The 24,842-nt window shown below is 42.7% G+C and overlaps 1 protein-coding gene across 5 annotated transcripts in view; it reads left to right on the plus strand.

Annotated features, from left to right (window-relative positions):
• The window catches only part of FAM53B (family with sequence similarity 53 member B), a 113,368-nt gene extending 103,003 nt beyond the window's left edge, over window positions 1-10,365 (plus strand). For all 5 annotated transcript variants that reach the window (XM_081863752.1, XM_081863751.1, XM_081863755.1 and 2 more), the window contains exon 6: window positions 9,419-10,365. In XM_081863752.1, the coding sequence (XP_081719878.1) occupies window positions 9,419-9,784 (366 nt within the window). In that variant the 3' untranslated portion in view covers window positions 9,785-10,365. The remainder of the gene's footprint in view (window positions 1-9,418) is intronic.
• The last annotated feature ends 14,477 nt before the right edge of the window (window positions 10,366-24,842 follow it).

Below are 24,842 nucleotides of genomic sequence, written 5' to 3' on the forward strand. Positions count from 1 at the left end.
TTTGGTGCTCGTAAACACCACATCTCGAATCAGGTAACGTTTGAAGGCAGCTAATAAAAGCACTGTTTTTAACTCACACGTACATTGCCTCGCCTTGCATGAAATCAGCAGATGTCTTCATTGTGCATGATCTCTGCAAAACAACACTGGACACTGTTTATGCCAGTTTTCATTTAACACAGATTCTCCGTAAATAATCTGCAATGATTGAATTACTCATAAAACCACAGCATCCTTGTTTTGCCCTGAGTGTTTAAAGTTCTTAACACAAAAAATCACTTTTAAATGTATCAGGTGCTTTGAAAACATTTACCTTATTCATTTTCATTTAAATTCCTGGTTTAGGGGTGGGAAAGTGTAACTTGGCAGAAGGTGACATGCAGCAAATGCATAAATTGAGCTCAGATCTTTAAAGGTCATACATTCTCTGGGCTACCATGTTCCATCGTAGTTTCCTTCTCCTGGCTAATGCTTTAAGGGAAAATAATGGTGAAGTCCTCTGTATGGACCCGTCTTAGACACATTATTTTTATCACTGCAGTTCACAGAAGTTGCTCTGAGTAACTTCTGCCAGGTCTCTGCTCAGAATTACACTGTTCATGCAAATGCAGACATGGGCACTTCATCCTAGTGGAATGAACAAACCAAGTCTTAAAGGGGCAAGCAAACTACTTTGCATTTCTGCAGCTTACAGTCACTTCACTGTTTTCCTTCTCGCAGACAGTAATTTTCAGCATTGTGAAGAAACAATTGTAGCACAGTGTGCTAAATGGCAGGTGATGACAGTTTGGTAGGTAAGACAGGTATTGTTGACAGCTTATAGCATTACACCCTCAACAGGAAAGCTGCCACAATATCCTAGTAGCAGTGGGAGGTTTTTCTTTGCGGGGGGGGGGAGGGGGGCATTAGCACAAGACCTTTTCAGTATTTTTTCACTTTGGGCAATACAGTCTTGTTAACCTTTCTTCTACCATAGTTGCTTGGGGATCTCAGAGAGAGAGATTCTTTGGATTTCCCATGCTCAAAGTGAAAAAGAAAATCTCACAGATTTTTAATTTGCAGAAAAGGAAGGATTTTTATCAGTGAATTTTCATAGGTTTTATACTTTCTCAGTGCGACCCTTAGGTGTAGCAGGGAAGCTGGTATTATAGGTGTGTTTTTTTAACTAAGCCCTTAAGACTGGATAATAGAAAAGCAAATAATACAGAACATAGATTTATGCATTGAAGAAGCATTATGGATAATCATGTTCCCTATTGGCACTGGACATTATAGGCCTAATCAGGACGCTATATTCCTTGTGGATTGTGAGTTTTCCACCTCTTGGCTGCATCCCTGGCTTAGTGGTGGAGCATCTTCTTTGCCTGCAGGGGGTCCCAAATTTGGTCCTCAGCATCTCTGGTTAAAAGGACCTGAGGTATCAGGGTGGGGAAAGGCCTCTGCCCAGCAGCTGTTGCCAGTTATGTTACTAGACTCAATGTGGCATTCAAAAGAGTGCAGAACGTGATCACCGATACTGGATGCAAATCCACCAACACAAGACTTGATCCTCAGCTCATCAGGTATGCCAGCCTGGAGCTGGTGCAATAAAAATTTAGCAGGGGGAAACACCTCCCCCTGCCCTGCTCAGTGTTAGTCAGCAAGACTTGGGATGAGGTGGTGAATCTGCTGCTCCTTTCATCCCCAATTCCATATAGGATAGCTCTGCTAGTCTTTTAAAAACCAAATACTTTGGTAGTTTTAAAACTTTGACCTGTAATCTATGACACGCTGTTGTACTGCTTCCCATATACATGTTTAGATGTAAAAACCAAGTAACTGGAAAATAGTTTTTAACAAACAAAAAACCCCTAAAAATAATGGTTATATATTGTAGATTCACATTTTTAATTTAATTAACCCACTATATGTCTGAATGCTGGCAAATGCCCACTTTCCGATGGTTCAGTGTGACTGCTTCATCAATATGTACCGTATTTTTCGCTCTATAACACGCACCAGACCATAACACGCATGTAGTTTTTAGAGGAGGAAAACAAGAAAAAAAATATTCTAAACGAAATAGTGGATATATGATTTTTGTGGTTCATGCTGTGGCCACAGACATGTGATCTGACAGTGAGTTTGGAGTAGCCCAATGCAAAAATCCTGAGGATCCATGTGGATCCATGCTTTGTAACCACGGAGGAGGGAAGGAAGGGGAACCATGGATCCTCTGCTCACGACTGCAGCAGATCCCCCCCGCCACCCGCAGGCATTCGCTCCATAACACGCGCAGACATTTCCCCTTACTTTCTAGGAGGAAAAAAGTGAGTGTTATGGTGCAAAAAATACGGTAAATCAAATGTGAAATGAATTAGTTGCCCTTTTGATTGGTGTTTTAAAACAGGCATATTCTGCAACGTGTTTTTGACACAGTAATAGTGCACCAATGGTGGATTTATTCTGCTTTAGTTTGTTTTGTAATGCTACCCGGAAGGGCTCTTAGCATAACAAAAGTAGAATAAAAATAAGCCATATCATTTGCAGCCATATCATTTGCAGGAAGATCTGTGATACAGACTGATTAGAAGGGAAGCAGTGTGACCACCCCAAAACTTTTGCAGGTGCCAGCAGTAGTGAAAGAAGGATCACATATGGCTGTCCTGATAACACAATGAGCACAAATCATAATGAATGTACAATAAAAGGGATGTCTAAAGGGTCCTTAAAACAAGCAGGTAGCAGTTAATGGTTGCCAAATAATTTGCAGCAGGGTGGTAGAAGTGAATAAAGAGGTAGGGTGTGATTAAGATAGGCCAGGAAACATTGAGCAAAACAATAAGAAGCATAACTTTTTTCTTATTATTATTTTTAAGTTCAGTGGTACTAGGAAGGCTGTACAATTGCACATCCGGGAAGCTGTCATTCTTCAAAAACTGAAAAGAAGCATACATTTTAGTTGTTTGCTTTGGTATCACTGGTTCTAATGCAGCCCCAAATTACAAGTCTACCAATGCGAGAGTCCTGCTGGTTAATAAGTGCCATTCAAATTCCTGATAGCAGGATTCTTAAGAAAAATAAATGTAGATACTGTAACAAAGCTACTGTACATAAACTTTAAAAAAAAATCCTGTTAAAATAACATTCCCAGCCTTTTCAAACTAATGACATCAAGAAGGTGCCAAGATAAGGCTTGCATTGGCATGTCGAGGCATGTTTGCAGAATATTAGTCCTGTGTGTGAAGATAAAAACCAAACACTTTTCTCAGGGTCAACATGTAGTGCTTATTCACAAGTGGTCAGCTGAGAATGAAAGCAACAGGGGAATGCAAGGAATGCCTTGCAATGCAAACAATCCAATGGAATTCACATCTCTATGTATAGAGATTAATTATGATTGATGCTGTTTTAATTCCTCTTTTTTTTTTCTTTTGTTCCAAAAGACTTATCTTCATATGTCTTAAATCAAGGGTTGATTTCTACCTAATGGCAGAAACTGGGCATCCTCACATGACTTTCTTCTCTCTTTCTAACCCATCCCCAACCAAATAATACATATTTCCCATTGCTCCACAAAATAGGCTGTCATGTTGTGCCCTGCCATGCTTCCCAGTAGAGACAGCCAATGATGTGGAAGGGCAGTGAGAAAACGATGTAGGAAAGGGAAGAGACATCAAATTCGGGAGAACAACATGACATCAAATTACAGGACAAGTAAAGCTACACATTACCATGAAGAACATGGTGTCTGCCACAATATGTACTTTAACCCTAAGGACTACTTTGTATAGTCAATGGCTTTGCAAGGGCCCTGAAATTTCTCTCTCCATTTAAAAAATGCTACTCATTGTGATGTTGACTGATGTAAGTACCTGTTCCCCCAACTGATAGGGCAGCTGTTGGGGGGGGGTATGTATGCACCATTTCTTTCTTCTGCTCTTTTAGATAAGGCAGAAAATTTGTGTTACGCCAGGCTCCTGTGGCAGCCATTTTGTGTTATGCCACAACCTACGGCATCCATTTTGTGGCATGCCATAACCCCATGGAAGCCTCTTTGTGTTCTGCCACATCCTCATGGCAGCCATTTTGTGTTATGCCACACACCCTCTGCACTTTGTAAAAAAAATTCAAGTTGGCCCCGAAGACTGGCAACCCCTGATCTAGGTACTGGAGATGATTTCTTAGTCTTGTTGGGTTTTTTGTGGGGAGGAGGGAATGGGGAGGTGGGGAGAGTCAAACTATACCTTGTGCTTTTCAGGGAGCTCAGTTTTATGAGCTCCACTGGATGTTCTTAATGCCATCTATGACACTTCCAGGTAATGCTGTTTTCCAGCCCTCGATGTCTCTCCAAATCACCCTCTCTTATTTGCATTAAACCCAGAATGCGCCACACTAGCAAGAATAAATAGCTACACCCACATATTGCTTTCTACAACAGTTAGATTGGCGCACGGGGAAGGGGAAAACAAAGCCGTATTCTCTAAGGGATCGTTATGCATGAGGTGGGAACAGTTGCAATTAAAAAAACAAAAAAAAGCATGCCCTCTAACAGCAGAAATATGATAACAGGTGCACTTGTATGGCATTAAACCAGGGACTGACTCATTGCACAACAGTGAACAGGCAAAGCAAGCAAACTGCTTTCACAAGGCAGGGTGGTTCTCATTCAGAACATTTGAAAGGTCAACATTAGAGATATTAGTTTATGACTTGTGCGGTTTTGCATTCAAATATTGGGGGGGGGCTTCTGTTTTTTAAATCTCCCCCCTCTCTTTGATACCCAAGTAGAAGAACTGGTATCATACTGGTCAGGAGCTGTAGTGTAAGTTTGTGGATATGGACCAATGCCAATACAAATATGAATATGTTAGAGTGCTAGCTACTAAACAGCATTGCTAACCGTCAGATAACAGGCCTGGAGTTATCGCTGTCTTTTTTGCATTGCAGCACATTAAGCACAAGTGACTTGTCTTCACAGTTTGCCCCCGCCCTCCCTTTTATCTGTGCCATGTTGGTCTCTACCCTTGCTGTAAAAAATGCTGCCAGCTTTGATCTCCCACCTGTTTCAACTGCCAGCTGCCTGGGTGTTTTCTCTCATTATGTTATTTAAGGGTGAACCCTTTAGTTACGTTGTGCAAAAGCTGGAGCCATCTAGCTAATTAATTTGAAACAATCCCAGTGAAATAATTATTAGGAGGATTCCAAAATAGTGCACGTGAAAAGTGCAACCAGCTGTCTTAGTATTCAGAGGTACTGTGCAGCAAACTACAAAAATTTAAGCACCAAATGCAGAGGGATCTCTGCCTAAAGTTCAAGAGGTATGGAATTCTGCCCTAAAGGTCCCAGATTCTGAGTCCAGAAAGCTTGTATTCTGCTAAATAGTGGCAGATCCAGAAAAGGCAATGAGTGACTATACAGAGGTTCTGGAGTAAGGAAAATAGGCATATTGCACCATGGGAAAGACCAATGAAAAATAGTTGCACTATCATTGCTGCAAAACCCACCACTAGACCCTTCCCTCTCATTTCTTGACTTTTATGCATATTCTGTGAAATAATGAGAGCTAGAAACCTGTTCTCTTAAAAATATATAAAGAATGATTAAATCATGGTTTCTGAAGATGGATGAGAAATCTTTTAGTTTCTGTGGACTTTAGGGGAGTTTTAAAAACTGGTTGTGATACAGCCTGGTCAAGAAAAGGATGCAATTTGCTTTGGCTCACTGAGAATAGCTCTTTAGATCCCAGCCCATATGGCTGTATGCTAGTGCAGCTGTCAATCAAACAGAGCCTATGAGGCGTCGAGAGACAAACCACCTTCTTTCCTAGAAGATATTTCCTATCTCTGGAAATATCTGAAAAGTGGACTTTTGTGCACACCCCTGTTAAAAAGGGGTCTCAGATGTCACTCCGAAATAGATAGGGCCTGTCAGAAATCTGATACTTGACACATACATAGTTGAAGATACTACCATGGCACAATGCCATTTTGTGAAAGTTTTTGTTTGATATCACACACCACTGCCCCAGTGTTAAGAGTGGATGGAAACAACAGCCCAGGTTGAGCTGTGCTGCTGTTGGATTTTCACAACCAGCTCTTTAAAGCTTACAGCAATAGCCGAAGGAGAATGAGCCAAGGGGGGAGCTCACCCGCCGAGCTTTATCCAGGAGCACTTATTCAGCAATGTGGTTTCTTTTTAGAAAGGGGTTATCTGAGCAAAGCAGCTGCTAGATCAGCTTTCTGCACGGCCTCCTTCAGCACTGTACTGCGTGCCCTTCAAAGGATCGGTTACAATGGGAACCACTGTCTATCACTGCACCTGACTTGGTACCTATCCTCTCAGGGATGTTTCTCAGGGTAGTTGAAGCTTCAAGCCTCCTTGGTGCCACCTCGAAAGAAGCAAAGCCTCCCTTGCCCTCTGTTGATATGCAGCAATTACAATCAAACCCACAAGCTGTTGTAACTTGTGTCTCAGGTCTAGCCCTGAGCTTAGCAGCCCCAGGACCAGGCATGTACAATGCCATCCTCCTTGAGCTCTGGAAATTGGTACAAAAACAAACAAAAAGCAAACTCTCAATTGAATATTTTCCTTTTACCATCATGAGTTTTGATGCACCAACCTGGGCCCCTAAGATATTAGTTGCCCACCCACTCTAGATGTTCCTACTGGCAGGTCCAAGCAATTTTCACCTGAAGAAGCAGAACTGAGCTCTCTCTGGCCTCTAGCCATGGTGCCTATCTGTAGTGGTGTATCGTGGAAGAACAGCCGTAATCTGACTCAGTTGTTAGTTTTGGCCTGGCCTCGGGGAAGATGTTTGTTTTGGAAAGGTGCATGTTTCTTGTGTAATAAGACTTCTATTCATTTTAAGAGAAGACAAAGCGAGGCTGCCTTGCAAGCCTTTGGAGTGGTTCTACAATGTAGAGCCAGACAAACAGGGCATTTGTTCTGCAACTGTGAAAGGCTGAAAAGATCCCTTTGAAGCAAAGGTGGTGTACACCTTTAATCCCAGAGCACGGGGAACAGCGGTATTGACACAGTTGCCTCCAAGTGCAGAGGACTGAAAGGTGGAATTCAGAGAACTCAGCCACTTCATTTGCAGCACTGTTTGCAAACTGAATGCTCCTCAGTGGTTACCAGGTAACTAGAGACCAGAGAATTCTGCCAAACTCTGTGGCATCAAGATTAGCAGAGGCTTCTGTTCCTCTTAAAAGGCAGACATCTGCAGCAACATCATAATGCCCGCCTGACTAATGAATTGTCATGGGGCCATCTTTTCCCCAGCACTCCAGAAAACAAAGGGCTTGGTGCCTGTGAAAACTTGCTTTTGGAATTTGAAAGGTGGGCAATGAAGCTTACAAGCACTCCTTCGTTTGTAAAATGTCAAGTGATTCCAAAGCAGCTGATCCTTCTTTCTTGGAAGTAGAATGATGGTGGCTCGAATTCAGAGAGAGATCTGTGACCACCTTCTTTACAATCACCCACTTGGGATTGGATTCAGTCTTTGCCTCCTAGAAATGTAAGGCATATAGTGGGGTTTCAGGTGTTCTCGTTTGGTGTGTTTGGCCCCTTGCAAGTATAGTGTGTGCAGGTTCCCCACTTGCGACACATCCATGCCATTCAGAGGCTTCCCAGCCAACAGAGTAAAAAGAGCAATGCGGTTTCTGCAGCTTTTCATGCCATACCAAATATTTTTTCTGTCTGCTAGAGCTTCTTTCATGAATTCTCACAGGCATGCATCAATATAGTCATTTTATAGTTTAATACGGAGGTTGCACCGGCAGATCCCAGTGCAGAAGTATCTCTGTTTGAGCAAATGTCTTAGCCACATTTCCAGAGAGCTGCATGTATGTACTGAAAACTGGCATGTGGAGTCCACAGGAACTTCTTGTATTTGGTGACTCCTTCGTCCTGAATAAAATGGGCACAGACTCACATGGGGGGATGTTAGAAGAAATGCAGGAACCGGTGAAAAGGGAAACAATAGTAGCTTTTCATTTCCTTCAGTTCTCCAGCATCTGCATGAACTTTGCTAAGAATAACTAATCTCTACTAGTGTGCCTTTGGGAAAAGGACACATGGGCCATCCTAAAGGGGCTGACCAAGCGAGGTTTACTGTTGAATCGTTTTCCTGAGATTTCCTTTGGAAAAACAATTTTTCTTCTTCCAAGTGTAATTCTGTATAGTGGTTAAAAATAACTAGTGACATTTTCCAGGCAACTTGGAGATTGTAAAGCAGGCATCCCCAACCTGCGACCCTCTGGGTGTTTTGGCCTACAACCCCATGATCCCTAGCTAACAGGACCAGTGGTCAGGGATGATGGGAACTGTAGTCCTAAACATCTGGAAGGCCAAAGTTTGGGGATGCCTGTTGTAAAGATTAGCAAAGGCATAGGCAAACTCTGCTCTCCAGATGTTTTGGAACTACAACTCCCATCATCTCTAGCTAACAGGACCAGTGGTCAGGGATGATGGGAGCTGTAGTCCCAAAACATCTGGAGGGCCGAGTTTGCCTATGCCTGGATTAGCATCTCCAATTCATGATGATATCATGGTGAAACCTGCCCAAGGAAGTTGATGGAGCTAGCCTGTTGTGGTGGTTAAAGTGTCAGACTAGGAGCAAGACCTGCCAGGTTCACAAAACCCTCTTGGTGGTGAAAGTCACTGGGTGAACTTAGGCTAGTCACTATCTTGGACCACTCAAGGTCAGCTTAGCCTACTTTACAGAATTGCTTCAAGGATAAGATGGAGTAGGGAAGAATCCTGTTTGCTGCCTGAGCATCTGTGAAGATGAAGGGGTTTGACAGTGAGGCTGATGAAAGGTGACTTCTTCCTCCTGATAGTCTCGCAGTCCCTGAAGAATGCTCTACAAGATCTGGGGTGCCCTGTAAATTTCAGTATGCTATGGTACAGAGGACTGAGAAGAACCTTGAAAATTTGGCAGTCTCAGCCCCCCCAACCCCCCACTTGTTCAGCAGGGTCCCCTGAATTTCACCAGAGCATAGGGAGGGGATGCCACAGGGCAGAGGGGATGGGAAAGCCATCTTCTGCCCATCTCATTGTGTGCTTAACTCTGAATCTAACCCAATAAAAATATACAGGATTGTAGCCAGTTCTGTTGCTCCACTAAGCACTTGCACACCATAAAAATCTGCTCCAGAAGGATGAAGGACCCTTCTGGAGTAGATTTTGAGCACACACAGGGAGCAGAGAGGAAGAGAAAGTCCCACTGTATGAGTGGAAGTCCATACAGTGGGACTTACAGACAGTGTCGGATACAACCCACAGAATCTAACCCAATAAAAATATGCACTGCAGTACATCTTCACTGAAGCCTAGCAAACATGTAATCTTAACAAATGACAGAGAGATACTCAGTATGAGCCAGCATCCTTGTTTCCTAATTGCAGTGTTGTTTTGTTTCCCCCCTCTTTTTCAGAATTGTCAGACTTTTAACAGCCTTAGCTGCCTTAGCATCACAGCGGATGATTGCTCTCAACAGAATCAGTTCTCACCTGGCATCGGCGGCACCAAGTCATGGACAACAGCATCCCTTTGCACCTTGGACGTCATGCCAGGCAGGACACCAGCCTGCACCCCTGTGCCAGAGCCACACTCAAACGCAGAAGAATGTAAATCTAGCAAAGAAGATTTCTCCTACGAGGAATCAGAGTTTTGTGCCACAGAAGACGAGAGCAGTAGGAAAGAAGAGGACAACTCCTCATGGAGGAACAGTGGGACAGGAGGGGATAACATCTTTCAGTTGGATGGCGAATTAGATATTGAGCAGATAGAAAACAACTGAGAAGACAAAGTGGGATGATCTGTCTGCATCAAACCTTTTAGGAGTGGTAAGATCACACAGGTTGTCAATGCAGGCAGGAAAGAAAGTCCACATTTTTCTTCCCCACTGAAGGGTGGGAGAGGACAAGAAGCTTTGCCAAAATTTCATCAGGTATCTTGTTAAACCTTGAAACTCTTTTAGAACTACTGTAGCCTGTGAGGTTTTGCAAACATACTTTAGAGAAAACCTCCAAATTATATCAGCACATTAAAAAACAAAAAGCTTTGTGGATGAATCAAAACTTGAAATTGTGGAATGTTAGAATAATAGCAACTAAAATGTTTTTTTTAAAGTGTCTGGAACAGGGCTTAAACAAAAAGTAAGGAAAGACCAGAAAGTCTGTTGCTTGGCTTCATTCACAAATAGGCAATGTCAATATCTAGACAGGCAGCTGGTTCATCCTGGTTCATGGGAATCCTGATCCACTTTGGCTTTTGGAAAAGAGTAGAATATTCATTTTTTTATTTTTGCTGTTAGACAATATTCATTGTAAACTGCACCTCAGATATCCTTATTAAAGGGAATGGGCAAGGTGGAGATTAGCATTGTTCTCTGAATTCATCTTCTGTTGGATTATCTTTCAGGCTGCGTATCTGATAAGATTCTACAAGGTCTCACAAGCTTGACTTTCCAGTCCTTGCCGTAGAATCACAGTAGCCTTTTACAGTCTGCTTGCTCCATTTTTTATTCTGTAGTCATCAAGAACGCCATTCAAAGAGAGCACACGCAGTTTGCCCTGATCAAGTACAGCAAGATCCGTAGCCATAAACAGGTTTCCAGCCAAGGCAGGTATATATGAGCATTTGGACACACATTCTCATCAGTGCTCATTTGGTCCATGTTGGACCGACTGGATGCATAACCTCCTTTGGGCCCTTTTCCTTTGTACCTTGCAACTGCAGCTGGATTTCAGGCCATTGTCTTGAGGAGAGGAACATACAAAACATTTGTGCATCCAGAAATTTAAATAAATGTCAAAGCTAAATTGGCAGTGCTATATCCATAAGGCTAAACTGGTGTTTTGGTTCTATGGTATAAATGCACAAGGATCAGAAGGTTAGTGAATAATGGAGGTTGCTGAGATTAGGGCTTGGCATCTTAAAATGATTATAAATTCTTTGATTATTATTTTCTGGAGTGGATAACATATAGTCTCTTAACTGCATTTTGTACAGCTTGTCACCACGAACAGAACTGATATTAATGGCATGCCACATTCATCAGCAGAAAGAATGGAAGGTAACAACTTGTTTTGCATGTACAGCATCACTTTGGAATTGTTTTCATCTCCTAGGACTAAAAAAAGGCAAAATAGCAATAATAGGGTGTGTACATAACATTGTTGAGTTTTCTCTTGGTCTAGTTTTCCTTTTACAACATACACTGGATATGTCTGCAGTAGCAGAATTATAGGTTCAGCTGTCAAGCTAAACCATAGGTTGGCATAATGCAAGCAAGCCCTGGCCTTCATGCTCCCCTCCATCATGCCATTCTGCATTGCCTCTTTTGCAGCAAAACCAGTTTACTGTTACATCCAAACCACTAGACTATGGTTGCATCTGCCCTCCAAACTAGACCAATAATGATCAAACTGTAGTTTGCAGCTGCGATATGGTCACAGAATCATGGTTTGCAGGTTTGAATATAATGGCGCATTATGCTTTTGTCCATAAAAAGGGGAATGGAATCAGAGCAGGGGAGAAGAGGTGGGTGTGCAAGCCTGAAGCTTGGTAATACAGTGGATGCTCGGGTTGCGAACGTGATCCGTGCGGGAGTCACATTCGCAACCCGCAGTGCCGCTTCTGCGCACAAGTGTGTTGTGATTCGGTGCTTCTGTGCATGTGCCGAAACCCGGAAGTAACCCGTTCCGTTACTTCTGGGTTTGGCGTGGTGTGCAACCCGAAATCACGCAACCTGAAGCGTCAGTAACCCGAGGTATGACTGTACATGTGAACTGAGCCATTCTGACATTTCAGCAAGGTCAGCAGCGATCATAAAATTGATCATGTAAATGATGTCAAATAAGCAAGATAAGTGAAGAGTTCTAGATCGTATGAGTGGCCAGATTCAATCTGGAATCAATCACAGGACTTTAGTAAACAGATATAGGGAAGTTTCCCTGACATATTTCTTAGACATACAAGCAATACTTATACGGTGTGTCTTGGGGTTATTTTAGCTATGTGAGTTACATAGGACCTGTCTTTTGGATGACAATGCTGATACAAAATACAGTTTGAGATTCTGATGTTCAGGTAGCAGCACTCCAGAGTTACCTTCCACCTCTCTCATTGATAGTGGTAAACAATAAGCTTTACACTTTAGCAAGCATAACTCAGTTAAATAAGCTGTTCACTTATCTACATGAAACCAATGTTTTGTTTACCTATAGCAGGCAGAGGGGAGGGGATAATAGAGATGACATTTTTAATGACAATGACACCCTACTTTTTTTTACTGCACTTTTCTCTGCAGTGGTGCAGATGTTTATGGCATCCAACACCACAGTAGATTCCATCCAAGCTTTAGATTTACAAATGTCCAGTCAAACTGCACAAATTTCTGTTGTTGCTAGGTTGATTTCTGCTATTTCCTCCCTATCAGATGCTCACATAATGTGAAAGCCAAAAAAAAGATAATAAACTAATGATAGTGAAGTAGGGAGAGGATTGCTTTAATTCTGAACATCCTGTATTATACAGTTTGATGCCATTCAAGAACCTGGTGAACATACCTATGAGCCCTGTGCTTCCCAAGCTCTCAGTTTGTTGTGTGCATGCCAAGTTAACATGCACTGCTGGTTTCAGCAATTGACAGAACAGGTGCTCAGCACAGTGACAAGCAGATCTCCCCAGGTTTTGTTTGGAATGGACTTTCCAAAATGATCTAAATTTGGCTCAGATTCAAGCCTGAATTTTTACACTCAGGCCCATTAATATCTCAGTGTCCTCTTAGTAATGCCATCAGGGGTGTGATAAAACTTGGAACCAGGCTCCCTTCTTCCATTTCCCTTTGCAAACCTTCTTGTTGCCTATTTTCTCTGCCCCTTCCTCCTTGTGGTGGCTGTTGCCTTAATTACATGGCAGGAACATGTTGGGCCCAGGGAATTAAAGACTGGGAAACTGCAGTTCCTAGGACTTGTAGCAGTCAGGATGCTTCTGTGAGCATGCTCAGGTGTATCCTGGGTGGCCAAGGTGCCTAAAAATGGCAGCTCCCCAGCTTCTTGTAGTTTCCAATCTCCACAGTGCTGTTGTTGCCTAATGAATACAGCCACCCTTCTTGTCATTGCTTATTTCTACAGTAGAAGACAGGAGGTTGTGGTGGAAGGAAGGCTGGTGCTGGTGAGCTCAGACGGAAGCTGGCAGAGATTTGGGTTTCGCTTGTAGGATGCTTGGTAATTTTGGACTGGGGAAGTTCACACCTTGAACTCTCTAGTTCAAAACTTCATCCATTTCACTATTGTGGATTGCTGAGACTGCCACCTCCTGATCAGAAGAAGGCTTGTTGGACATGTTGAAGGGGGATTTTCCCATAGACTCACCACACACTGAAAGGGGATACTTTAACTTCTAAATTTCTCTACGCTACAAAACGATATTAAGGCACACCCAAGCTTTCTCTGCCTCAGGAGCTGAAAGCTTTTTAGTTTGACCATATGGGTATTGCTGCCCTCCATGAGAAAGCAAATGCCCATCTTTGGAGCTACCCCAGCATAGTAGAGAAAGAACAGGGTAGGGTGTTGTGCTGCGATGAGCAGCAGATGCGTTGGAGAGTATCATAATATTGGTTTGAAATTGGTGAGATGTGTGACACATTGATCCCCTGCCATATACCACTATGGGTTGCTTGCAGTTGATACTGAGGGCTGATCTCTTCCATCCATCTAACAGTTCAGATGGACACGTTCTGTATTATGTTTTTGCCCATAGTAAAATGAGCACCTAAGCATTTCACCAATAAAGCAAGATCACTGCTGGGTTCATGTTGAACAGAAAAATGAAATCTCACTCATCTATGCCCATGAATGCCAGTAGTCTGAGTTTAGTGGTTAAACGCTCAGGTCATCATGGGCAAAAGCATCCAGGCAAGCCAACCAGCTCATGTGAATCAGTCCTCAGTAACCATCACAATCACAGCATTGTCTATAGGGTATACAGGGACAGTCTGAAAGCATACTGGATGTGCAGGAATGAACACCCATGTACACAGTTTAAAAACAAGTGTTTGTTTAATCATGTCAAAAGGACAGAAGCAAAAAGTATTCAGTCAAAGTCGCATGCTTTGAATCGTAGTAGAATTGATGGGCTATCTGGACGTGTTCAAATGAGATCTGTTCCAAGGTACTAGAATAATCCACGAGTCCAATATGGTACAGTCATGTTGGAGCAGTCTATTGTTTAAGGCGGCACAGAGATTCTGTGGCACATAGGGCTGTTGACCGTTTTATGCATGATGTAAGAGCCATATTGTCTTCATTGGCCCTTCTGAATCTCATCCTGCAAAGAAAGTGCTCTTAGTCTGCCTTTTCCCAGTTACTTTTCTCTTTTCAAACTCACTGGGTTGTATCCAAGAAAGTTGTTCCACTTCCTGCAGAGTAGAGCTACCCCTGCCTCTCCTCCTCCTGTGAAGCCTCAAAATTGGGGTTTCCCCCCAACCCTCTGGAGCAGATTTGAATAAGGGGGAAGAAAGTTCTGTGCTAACAGATCAATTTCATCGGATAAAGCCAAGGTATGTGGCCCTGAATCATTGTAATACAGCACTGCACCAACTGTTTTGTCAAGATAGTTGTAGACACTGGGTTGGATCTGGACTAAGCTTACATTGGGGTAAGTCTTATTGAGCTCTGGGACTTACTTCTGAGTAGATATGCATAGGATTGTGTAAATTGGCTGAAATTATGTCTCACTGAAATCAATGGGACAGGATTATCATGAATTAAGTCCAAAGTATTTCAAAGGGGACTCGGTTCCACTCACTTAGTCTGCATCCAGCTCTCTCTCTTTCGATTTGTTTCATGCACCTGGTGTGACAAAACATACCCCAGCATGATTTGATCAGAGATCTCCCTAAATCTCAGTCTGTTATCATCGCCCAAACACACTTTTCTTTAACTTAACCCTCTTATAGTTGAAGTAACTGTTCCTCACTGTGACATCTAAACGTGGGCTCACCAGCACAGAGGACATCTTGTGTCACCGTATTGTTTCCTGTTTGGCAGGGGGTTGGACTCGATGGCCCTTGTGGTCTCTTCCAACTCTATGATTCTATGATTACACTTCTTGAGACAGCATTATCAGTTCTTTTACGGCTAGCATGCATATGTCTTGGTTTATGACACTTCAATTTTGCCTTTAGTGCTACAGGGATGACATTTCTGATTTTGGACTAAACTCGTAAGGGCTTTAAGAAACAAAAAAAGGGCTGCTACCTACAACAAGCTAAATAAATACACAGAGTAGGAAAGTGCCCCCAAAGGACCACTACCCAACTCTTCTAGCTGCAGTGTAGCGTTTACATGGCAGCAAACTCTCTTTGCCTTAGTAAAGATGCTTCGCTGCATTATGGCCTTACAATGGGCATAGCAGCATAGACACAACATACTGTTTGACTGAGGTTAGGCCAAGGTGGCATTTCATTGGATGGTATTGGTTTTGGTTTTGTATGTTTTATGTACTGAAACTGAGTTTTTAAAAGCCTTACTTTTTAAAAATAGAAATAAAACTTTGTGGATTTATGAATGTGTGTGCGTGTGTGTATGTACAGACACACATACACACAAAGGTAAATATCTGAAATCTAGTATGTGTCTCGTGATCAGGGACATCCTCTTGACTGTGTTACTTTTCATAAAACGAGAAGCTCAGCTGGATCACCAGTTGTCCACATAAGCTGAAAAGTCACTGGTTGCCTCTGCTAGGTATTCCCAGGCTCCTGCTGGGTTTGTTCAATACTACACAGGTCACTTGGATCAGCTCTCACAGCATATTCCTGCCAGGTGGATTCAAGAATCTGTTGCTGATGTTCTCTGTACTTTTATTTGTTAAGTACTAAAGTCAGATCAGCAGGGAGATAGGCAATGGCTTGTTTATAACACAGATCGAGCAATCTGGACTTGGATATTTCATGACAGCAGCAATAAATGTTAAGAGTTTCCCTTTTTTAAAAAACAAACAAACAGTATTTCAGATGCAACATTTTTAGAGGATTTTATTCAATGAATGAGCACTGGTGAACCTGATTCCTTTGTATCTATTGCCATCAGCCTTTGGGAAAGGGTTTCATGAAATCTTAAGATCACACAATGAAGATTGAATGAACAAAGGCAGAAAGGACATATTTCTGGTTTTGATTGTAATTTTTCACAAGGTAGCCTAGCCTCTTGGCCAATAACATTGTGTTTCAAGTGCATTTTTAGATAGTTCTTACGGAACAGGACAAGATGAATTTTTTAGGGTTGTAGCAGTGTTTTCCAGCATTTGTTTTTAATGTTTAAGAATCAAAAGATGATGATGGCCAAAAAGCCTTTGGAAAACCATGAACTCTGATAGTGCGTGTGTGTACGTGTGTCTTTCTTTCTGTCCATGGTAATTGCACAGATGCAAACATATTGATATGTATACGAAGTCAGCTCTGTAGTTGGTGTTACGTTTGTTCAAAATCTATTACTGAAGACTGTTCCTTGATCTGAAAATTAAGAAAGACTGCTGATTTGTACTCTCTCAAATGACTTTATTGCACTATAGAGCAGCTCAGTCTCAGGAATTTACTTGTTACTTTGACTATGTAAATAAAGCTTTCTGATTCTGTACCCAGCGACCCAGCGCTGCTCTTTGCTTGTGCCTTGTCACAAATTCCTTGACTTCTCTCTGGCTTAGTTCTCTCAAACAAGTCAGGTGTCAAAGTTGTGTTCAAGATGTACTGCTTCAGTTGTTAATTTTGGGTGTGTTCGGCACGTAACTGAATGCTTTTCTATGTGGAAACCATCTCTGCATGTAGAAAACTAGCTGTCAGGGGGAATTCTTGACTAGAACCCTTTCTCTCTTTCCTGACCCCATTGTTTTCAACGAGCGAAGTATGGTTCTAAGAGAATTGCACCTTATGATCTATATCTGAAGTTCAATTCTCAGCTTAAGGTCATCAGGTGATGGATATGCAGGTATGAATTAACCTTTGGATTCTTCCATCACGAGGGAAATCTGTATACAAATAAGAGAGGTATTGAGTTCAGTGGATTCTCTGAGCCCCGCAATGCATTAGTCCATGGTTATTCTGCCTGTGCAAGCCATTCTTTCCATGTTGAAAGACAGAAGGTCATTGGAGTCCTCAAACAGCATAGAAACGTGTTAAAAACAAATACAGTTCTTAGTCCCACCCCCAAAACAGTTATTTGCGAAAATAATTCAATGTAGTTAAAAAGCTAGACCGGCCCACCAAAATGAAATATCTCACCTCACTCTCACAGATGCCAGCTTGGTTTCACTTTTTAAAAAATAAATCAGCATGTGCTTTTAAAAAAAGCATGACTGATCCAAATAAAGATTAGAATACAATATTAGGAACCGGATGATAAAAATAAACTAGCAAGTTCAAGATTGTGCTCTTTGACAATTAAATGTGCTGCTTATGATGAACTTAGGGCTACTGCAGTAGTCAAGTGGGTCTGGGTCTCTACCCCTAATCAAAATCTCAAGGGGCAATGAAAGGGAATGAATGTATAATATAGATACTACAGTTTGTATAGATACTACAGTTGTGCATCTTTTGTATTGGGAAGGGTGCAGGAATGACCATAGACAAACACTTGGGTGAGGGTGGAGACAAACACTTGGAAAAGGGCTATAGAAAATTAAAGGACATATTTATGTACCAGCTGCCACCATGGTGGGAAAATTGGGAGCTAATATTATACTACTACTAAATGTGAATGGGGGCTTCCAGCTAGAGGTTTATTGTGGGATGGGTGCTCTCATGCATGCAAGTGTTTTCCATTGTGCACATAATGTTATCAAAATGGCCAATTTCCTCTTTAACTAAAAGTACCTCATACCTCGTACCTCTGTTGTCATCAGTGGTGCGGAAGCTTGTTAATGCATTATTTGGAGAGGCAGGGGGTATGGTTTGGAATGTGCGATGTTTTGGTGGGTGGACCCTATTACCACACCTCTGCTTCTGTTTACTTCTCACCTGAACACAGCCAAACCATTTAGTTTCCATCAACCCAAATGACACAAGTTTTGCTTATTTCCACAAACTGCTGCATGCTGAAGGCATGCTGGGAATTCAGCAACCCAGTGCTGAGGAGCTATGATATTGACACATATAGGGGATTTACTTGGAGTGGTACAGCTGTCAAGACTTTAAATTAATAATAATAATAATAATAATAATAATAATAATAATAATACACAACTCTTCCACAGGACCTTTGCACCAGAATTATTAAAACACCAGAACTGTGGTTTAGCTAAAAATCAGCCTTGTGCAAGAACTTTGTGTTATTTTTTAAACAAAATAGCAGCAAATGGAAATAGATATTCCCCACTCCCACCCCCAAGATAATTTGGGGCCAGTAACATTGCTCTTATGTGCTTTGTGTCAGGGCGAAATTGTTTTAACCATGCATGTGCACAGGTACAAAAAAATACCTGCAGGCACAGCCAGAATGGGAAAACGTAGTGGAAGGTGGGGAGGTAAGGGCTGAAGTGAGTGGACAGAAAGCATAGAACAGAAATATTCCATCATGGACCACTCACTGGTGTGAGTGGGAAGCAGCACAATACCTAAGAATAATCTAAGATGGAAAAGGGAAGTGTGTGGACAGCTGAGTACCAATCCTGAAAAACTGGAACTGAACTATCATTTTGTGTGAGTAACGCCCTGCCTGGAAGCCCCACTCTCCAAACTCTCTTAGGACATGATGTAAGAAAAGCCTTCTACATGAGGTCAATAGCCCATTCAGTCCAGCATCCTGTTCTCACAGTGGCCAAGAATCTCACAGGCAGGACCCAAACACACCCTACTTACATCCTCTTCTATCACTATGATGCCCCATGATGGGATTGCCACCCCTCTCTCCATAACTGGTGTATGAAAAACCAAGGACACTTTTATGAAACATGGGAACTGGCGGCTCTTGACAAGTGCCCAAGTTCAGACTTCATGGAGGCCAAATAGCAGCCCATGACACAATGAGATATTCATTTAGGAGGTGGCAAATGTATTAATATTCAGTTATTAAAGAATTTGAAGGGGGTGCGGGGAGTGAAATGTGTTCCTTTGGACTCAAACTTCAGCATCATTCATTCCCAAAGCACCCAGCAAAAGACTTAAGCCCTCCTCATAACGCAATATTGTATGGACAGTCTATAGGTACATTCAGGCTTTTCAACTAAGCCCCGAACTCTCAGGTCTACAGCAAACATTGCAACCTCTAGAGCCTCAGCTTGTAATAACACACATTTAGCACAAGCTGTTTCCAGGGCATAAGCAAGAGGAATGATGGAGGCCAAGGCACGGCTGGTATTCTCTAGCAGAATGACTGAAGAGATGCATCGCCAGCATCTGCGGCATCTGCATTGTCTAGAATCAGGGCTGGAAACTTCTTGCTTATCATCACTGCCCTGGCCTGTCTGGTGCTCTTCAACAAAAACAGCAGCACCCTGATCGGCTTCCTCCTAATATGCACCAAGTGAGTGGCTGCTTAATTCCTGCTCTGCATAAGACGACGGAATCATTTTACATTGGGCAGGCTGCGGTCTTCTCTACCGGGCAGCGGCAATTTGCTGCCTTTGCAAGGTGCTGTTTTTAAATTCCCTTCCTCATACCAGGACTTGTGAAGTGGGTAGAATCCAACTAAGGCCCCATCTGTGCTATAGATCGAAAGCAGTGTCATCCCACTTCAAAGTCATGACTTCCCCCAAAGAATCCTGGGAACTGCAGTTTGTTATGAGTGCTGATAGTTCTTAGAAGATCCCCTATTCCCTTCACAGAGCTACAATTCTCATGGTTCCCTGGGAAGAGGGATTGACTGCTAAACCACTCTGGGTTTGTGGTGACAAGGCGGCAGCCTTGGGCAAATGCTAAAGCCCTGTGGCTAAAAGTCAGACTTTGATTGACTGGATCTTCAATGGACTATTTAGAATACCACCCACCTTCTGCCACAAAAGTAGCAGACAAATAGAGAGACAAACAAGAGGAAATGTTCCCAGTTAAGAAATCCAAACTGAATTATCCAGTAATGGCTTACTTTCACTGAGTGAAAAAGAGTAGGAACTCTTCTCTGTGCTGGTACTTTTGGGGGTTCTTTTTTATTTTGTGAGAGGACAGCTTAGGTAAACTGGTCCCCAGTGCTAGCAACATTAAAATATATTATTTGTCCATTAATAGGCATCTCTAAGTTCTGTTCCTTTCTCCCTTTCCAGCTACTCTACCCCATTCACCCTCCCACTCAGTGGTCCATCTTTTTCCTCTCAGTCTCTACATTCTGTGCTATTGAGTCCTTACAGTACTGTTTCTGGGATCCCTGTGGCCCCCCCCCCCCATATTTTTTTTTTATACTTCTGCATACCTCAGGGTTCCACCTATACATCTTACTTCTGTGTGTGTTTTGCCATTTTCACTATGTAATGGCAGGCACTCTACCCCAAAGTCCAGAAATGGAATATACGGCAATATATTTTGGCAATTTACTGGCTAACAGACGCACAGCTTTCATCATATCCTGAGGGAGAATTTAACAAGCCAGTTGTGTGCTGTATGAACAAAACAAAACACCTGTTTGTGGTAACATTTGGTTTTTGTATTACACAGAATCCTTACCAGTTTCTGTCCTTTCTCTGTCCTTGGAACTTGGAACTTCTGTCCTTGGAACTTTCAACAGTCCAAGTTATCCTGTACCTCACTCTTAGCTGTCTGCAGCTGAGGCTAGCAGGCAAAGAATCTATTGCTACCCACCCACCCATAAAAGTCTGGTGCAAAAATAAATCCTTCCCCTTGCAGGTCCAACTTCATTCCACAGGGGAAGGAGGAGGGGTTTGAAAAAAAGAACAGAATAAAAATATCCTTGGCAAAGAGAAAGATGGAAAACACATTTAAGAAGCCTTGAAACATCAAAAATATCTGTGTGCAAATAGCTCCAGGAACATTAAGAAAATGTGCAGATGTTTGAGTGAACTCTCACATTGGGTGGCGAATGTTGCCAAAAACGGATCTGATAGCACACAGAATAATCAGATCATCTTCTTTTCATTTGCATCTGTTAATATTGTGCTCTCAAAGGTCTTATTTATCCTCCAGTTCTACCGATGTACCCGATACAGTACTGCTCAAGTTAAGAAAATGGTTTATAAACAAGCAATCCAAAAAAAACCTGAATGGAACAGGCACTCATTGGATCTGAAAATCCCACCTAAATCAGCTCCATGATGATCCTATCTAGGATTATTTTCTACCATTTGCATCCATTAAATGCATTGTAAATACACATGAAGCTAGTAAATGCACCATGGACCATTTCCCCTCCCTGCTTGACCACTCTCCATGGCACTGTCCCCAGAGGATGTCAATTTTAAAATAAACTGCAGGTTATGGAAGTGTAGAGATCTCTAGGTAAGTCAGTTCTACTGCTTCATAAAATTTGACAGTGCAGTACAGAATGAAGAGTCCTTCTAAAACAGCAGCTCTAACCATACAAAAATGCTCAGTACAGAAGCCTAGCACAGGCCAAAGAGTTCACAACAGCTTTTGTTTAGAGACAGCAGGGACAAGGAAACAAAGGACAAAGGGCAGGGGTGGACAGGCAGTGGCCTGGCTGGGAGGTTAGCAGGCACTGCGACAGGTCAACTTCCTTACATCAAGAGTGCACTATAAAAGTATAGCATGATTATTTAGTCATGCTCAGTCACCACAACAAACTGATGCACATTCAGACACCTAGTAATAGGTTGCAACAAACCATTTGTTCATTTGTCAGTGGCCACAGCTGGGGGAAGTATGGCTCCGAATACCAGCTGCTGGGAATCACGTGGGAAGAGCTCAAGTCCTGTTTATGGGTTCCCCATAATGTTCTAGAGCCTAATAATGACACCCACAGATCACTCAATCCAGAACACAGGTGTAGTTCTCACTGAAGTGGTAAACCTATGCCTGAGCCCTCCAGCCATGACTGTTGTTCTATATACAGTGGTACCTCAGGTTAAGAACTTAATTAGTTCTGGAGGTCCGTTATTAACCTGAAACTGTTCTTAACCTGAAATACCAGTTTAGCTAATGGGGCCTCCTGCTGCCTCTGCTGCACAATTTCTGTTCTCATCCTGAAGCAAAGTTCTTAACCCAAGGTAATATTTCTGGGTTAGCAGAGTCTGTAACCTGAAGCGTATGTAACCTGAAGCATATGTAACCCGAGGTACCACTGTAAAAGCTTCTATCCCCCTAGAAGCCAAGAAAACAGTCCTCAAAGCTCCCCATCTTCCCAACCACTGCCAGAAATGGATGAGGCCGAACAAAACTATCAGGAGTCAATGTTAACTATCCTTAGGATGTATCTACACAGAGGTTTGAAAGAGAATGAGAACTAAAAGTGCACCTACCCTGCCCTCTACAGATCACAAATACCAGTTACTTATCTGCACCTTTGATAAGTCTTCACCCACACAGCAGATGGAACAATTGTACGGCCAGTATGAAGCATACAGTCAGGAGGGCATGATGCACACTTCCATTACATATATTTTTCCAAGCACCTGCCTTTCCACTTCCCACATGTAGTTTTGTGTTAATGAACTGTATCAACAGAGCAGGCAGCTCTTCTGTACATCTGCCACAGTGTACATTCCTCTGGGAAGAATGCCCAGCCTGGTTCCTTCCTACAGAATTCCACAGGCCCAGGATGCTGAAGCAGCTGCATGCTTTTCTCTTGAGTAATTCATGCCACATTATGAAGACATTTGTCCGAGTGCAGCTGAAGCGTGAGTAGCAACATTCATAATAGCTGGGAACATTTCTCACTCCTGATTTCTCACTTCACTTAATCAATACAGCAGGACGTGGGTAAGCCAACAGTGACATTCCCTTCTGGGGAACTTTCCCAGATGTGGTGGATGGGTCTGGAACCAGAAGTAGGCAATGAATGTGGTTTTTAGCTTTGAACAGTAGGCTAGTTTTACCTACATTCACAATTCCCCCATCCAGGTAAGCGAGACAAGAAACCTTATCAGGGTTCAAGGGCACATTCAAGCCAGGCAAAAACACCCAATGATGGTATGGCTTGAGAGGGTGGCTGTCCAGGGAAGAGTCCAAAGGGGTGGACAGAGAGGCCCAGAGGGCCACATTTCACCCCAACACTTGAGGTTCCCCATCCCTGCAATAGAGAAATGAAGGTCATATATATGCTGTAGGCTAGAATCTCTGAGGCTCTGGTCTTCCATTCTCATGGCCTTCAGTGTCTGAGAAGGTGCTGATTTTGCCACACATCAGGCTCAGTAAGGAAAATGTAATGCAGCCCTAAACACATTTACTGATAAAGTAAGTTCCATGGAGTTAAATGGTACCTACTGCCAAGGAAGTGTACACAGGAGTACAGCTTTGAGTGCCATCCATGATGAGTGCTATCATCAATAAAGAGATATAAAAGTCTTGTTCTCGGTTAGAGCATCCCACTTCTGATTGCAGAGCTGGCCTCATAACTGACAGCTCCACACCAAAAGTTCCTGGACAGAGAAAACCAATGTCAGTAGGAGAAGGATTCTAGTCTTAGTTTTCCCTTCAGCTGCTTTTCTGTACGTAGAGATTATTTTCCTAATGGAGCAACAGTCAGTCACTGGAACCTCACCAGATGTGCCTAAACACAAGTTTACTACCTCAAGTTAGACAAGTGTGACAATGCCAAGAATCTGACTAAAATGGTCCGAAATGGACAATGGTCTTTCAATTTGCTGCTAACTTTAACCAAAATTTTTCTGTTCTCCCTTTCCCAATCCACGAAGACTTGCACGCTGCAGCAGCAGAAGGCATAGTCATTTGGCTCCGAAATTAGGAAACCCAACACCAGCTCTTTCGTCTTGGCGTCCAGCCACCAGAAGATAGTTCTCAGTGTGTCAGGCTATTCTTAGAAGAGTTAAACAATGTGATTAGACAGCGGCAGTCTGGTCGTGGGAGCCTGTGTTTCCTCCAAGACAATGAAAGTGAACACAAACGTGTGTGTTTCTCGGGATGAAGGTGAACAGAACTCATGACATTCCCAGAATGGCATGTGCGCAAAACACTATAGAGGAAACCTTCTTCAGAAGTGCTGGGCACGGACTTTACTCTGGGAATTGTGGTTGCATGCCAAACACTTTCCCCCCTTTAAAAAAATCTCAACTATCACTTGGACAGGCTTTGAAGCAGTCCCTCCCTTGCATAAGAAAGTGCTACTCTTAAGGATACAAAAGGTGGACATAATATAAAAAGAAAACCCAGGGTGGATTCCTAAGCCCAGCTTTGTAACTGAGATGACAGGTGTGCATGCCAGTGAATGAAACGCTGGCTCAGGCACCTGTGCTGCCCCACCTCCTATACTTCAGGCAGACTCTGAGCCCCTTAAATAAAATGTTTTAACGAAAACAAAAATGGGCGACCAGTGGCACTCTAGGTGTTGTTGGGCTACAACTCCCTTTGTCTCTGACTAATGGCCAAGCTGGCAGGGGTTTATGGGAATTGGAGTCTGGCGACAAGGTCCTTTCCTGCACTACTGGATGCTACCATTTCAGCTCTTGAACTTGAACAAAGCAGCTCCTCTGCTTTACACGTGTCCTTCACTCCGAGGACAATGCCTGCATGGGCAACTGAACTCAGAGAAACCACAAGAATGGAAGGCAATCTAAAAATGCAACCTCCCCATTCTCTGGTTAAGAATTGGGTCACTTCTGCACTGATTTCTTAGGAAAGTGACCTAGAGACAAAGTGACCTCCCTTTGTGGGCTTTCTTCCAGGAAACAGAAAAACACCAGCCAGCACAGGAAGCAGGTCCCAGGCCAAGTGG

Source organism: Podarcis erhardii, assembly GCF_964252035.2.
Source record: "Podarcis erhardii genome assembly, chromosome: 5".
Classification (NCBI taxonomy): domain Eukaryota; kingdom Metazoa; phylum Chordata; class Lepidosauria; order Squamata; family Lacertidae; genus Podarcis; species Podarcis erhardii.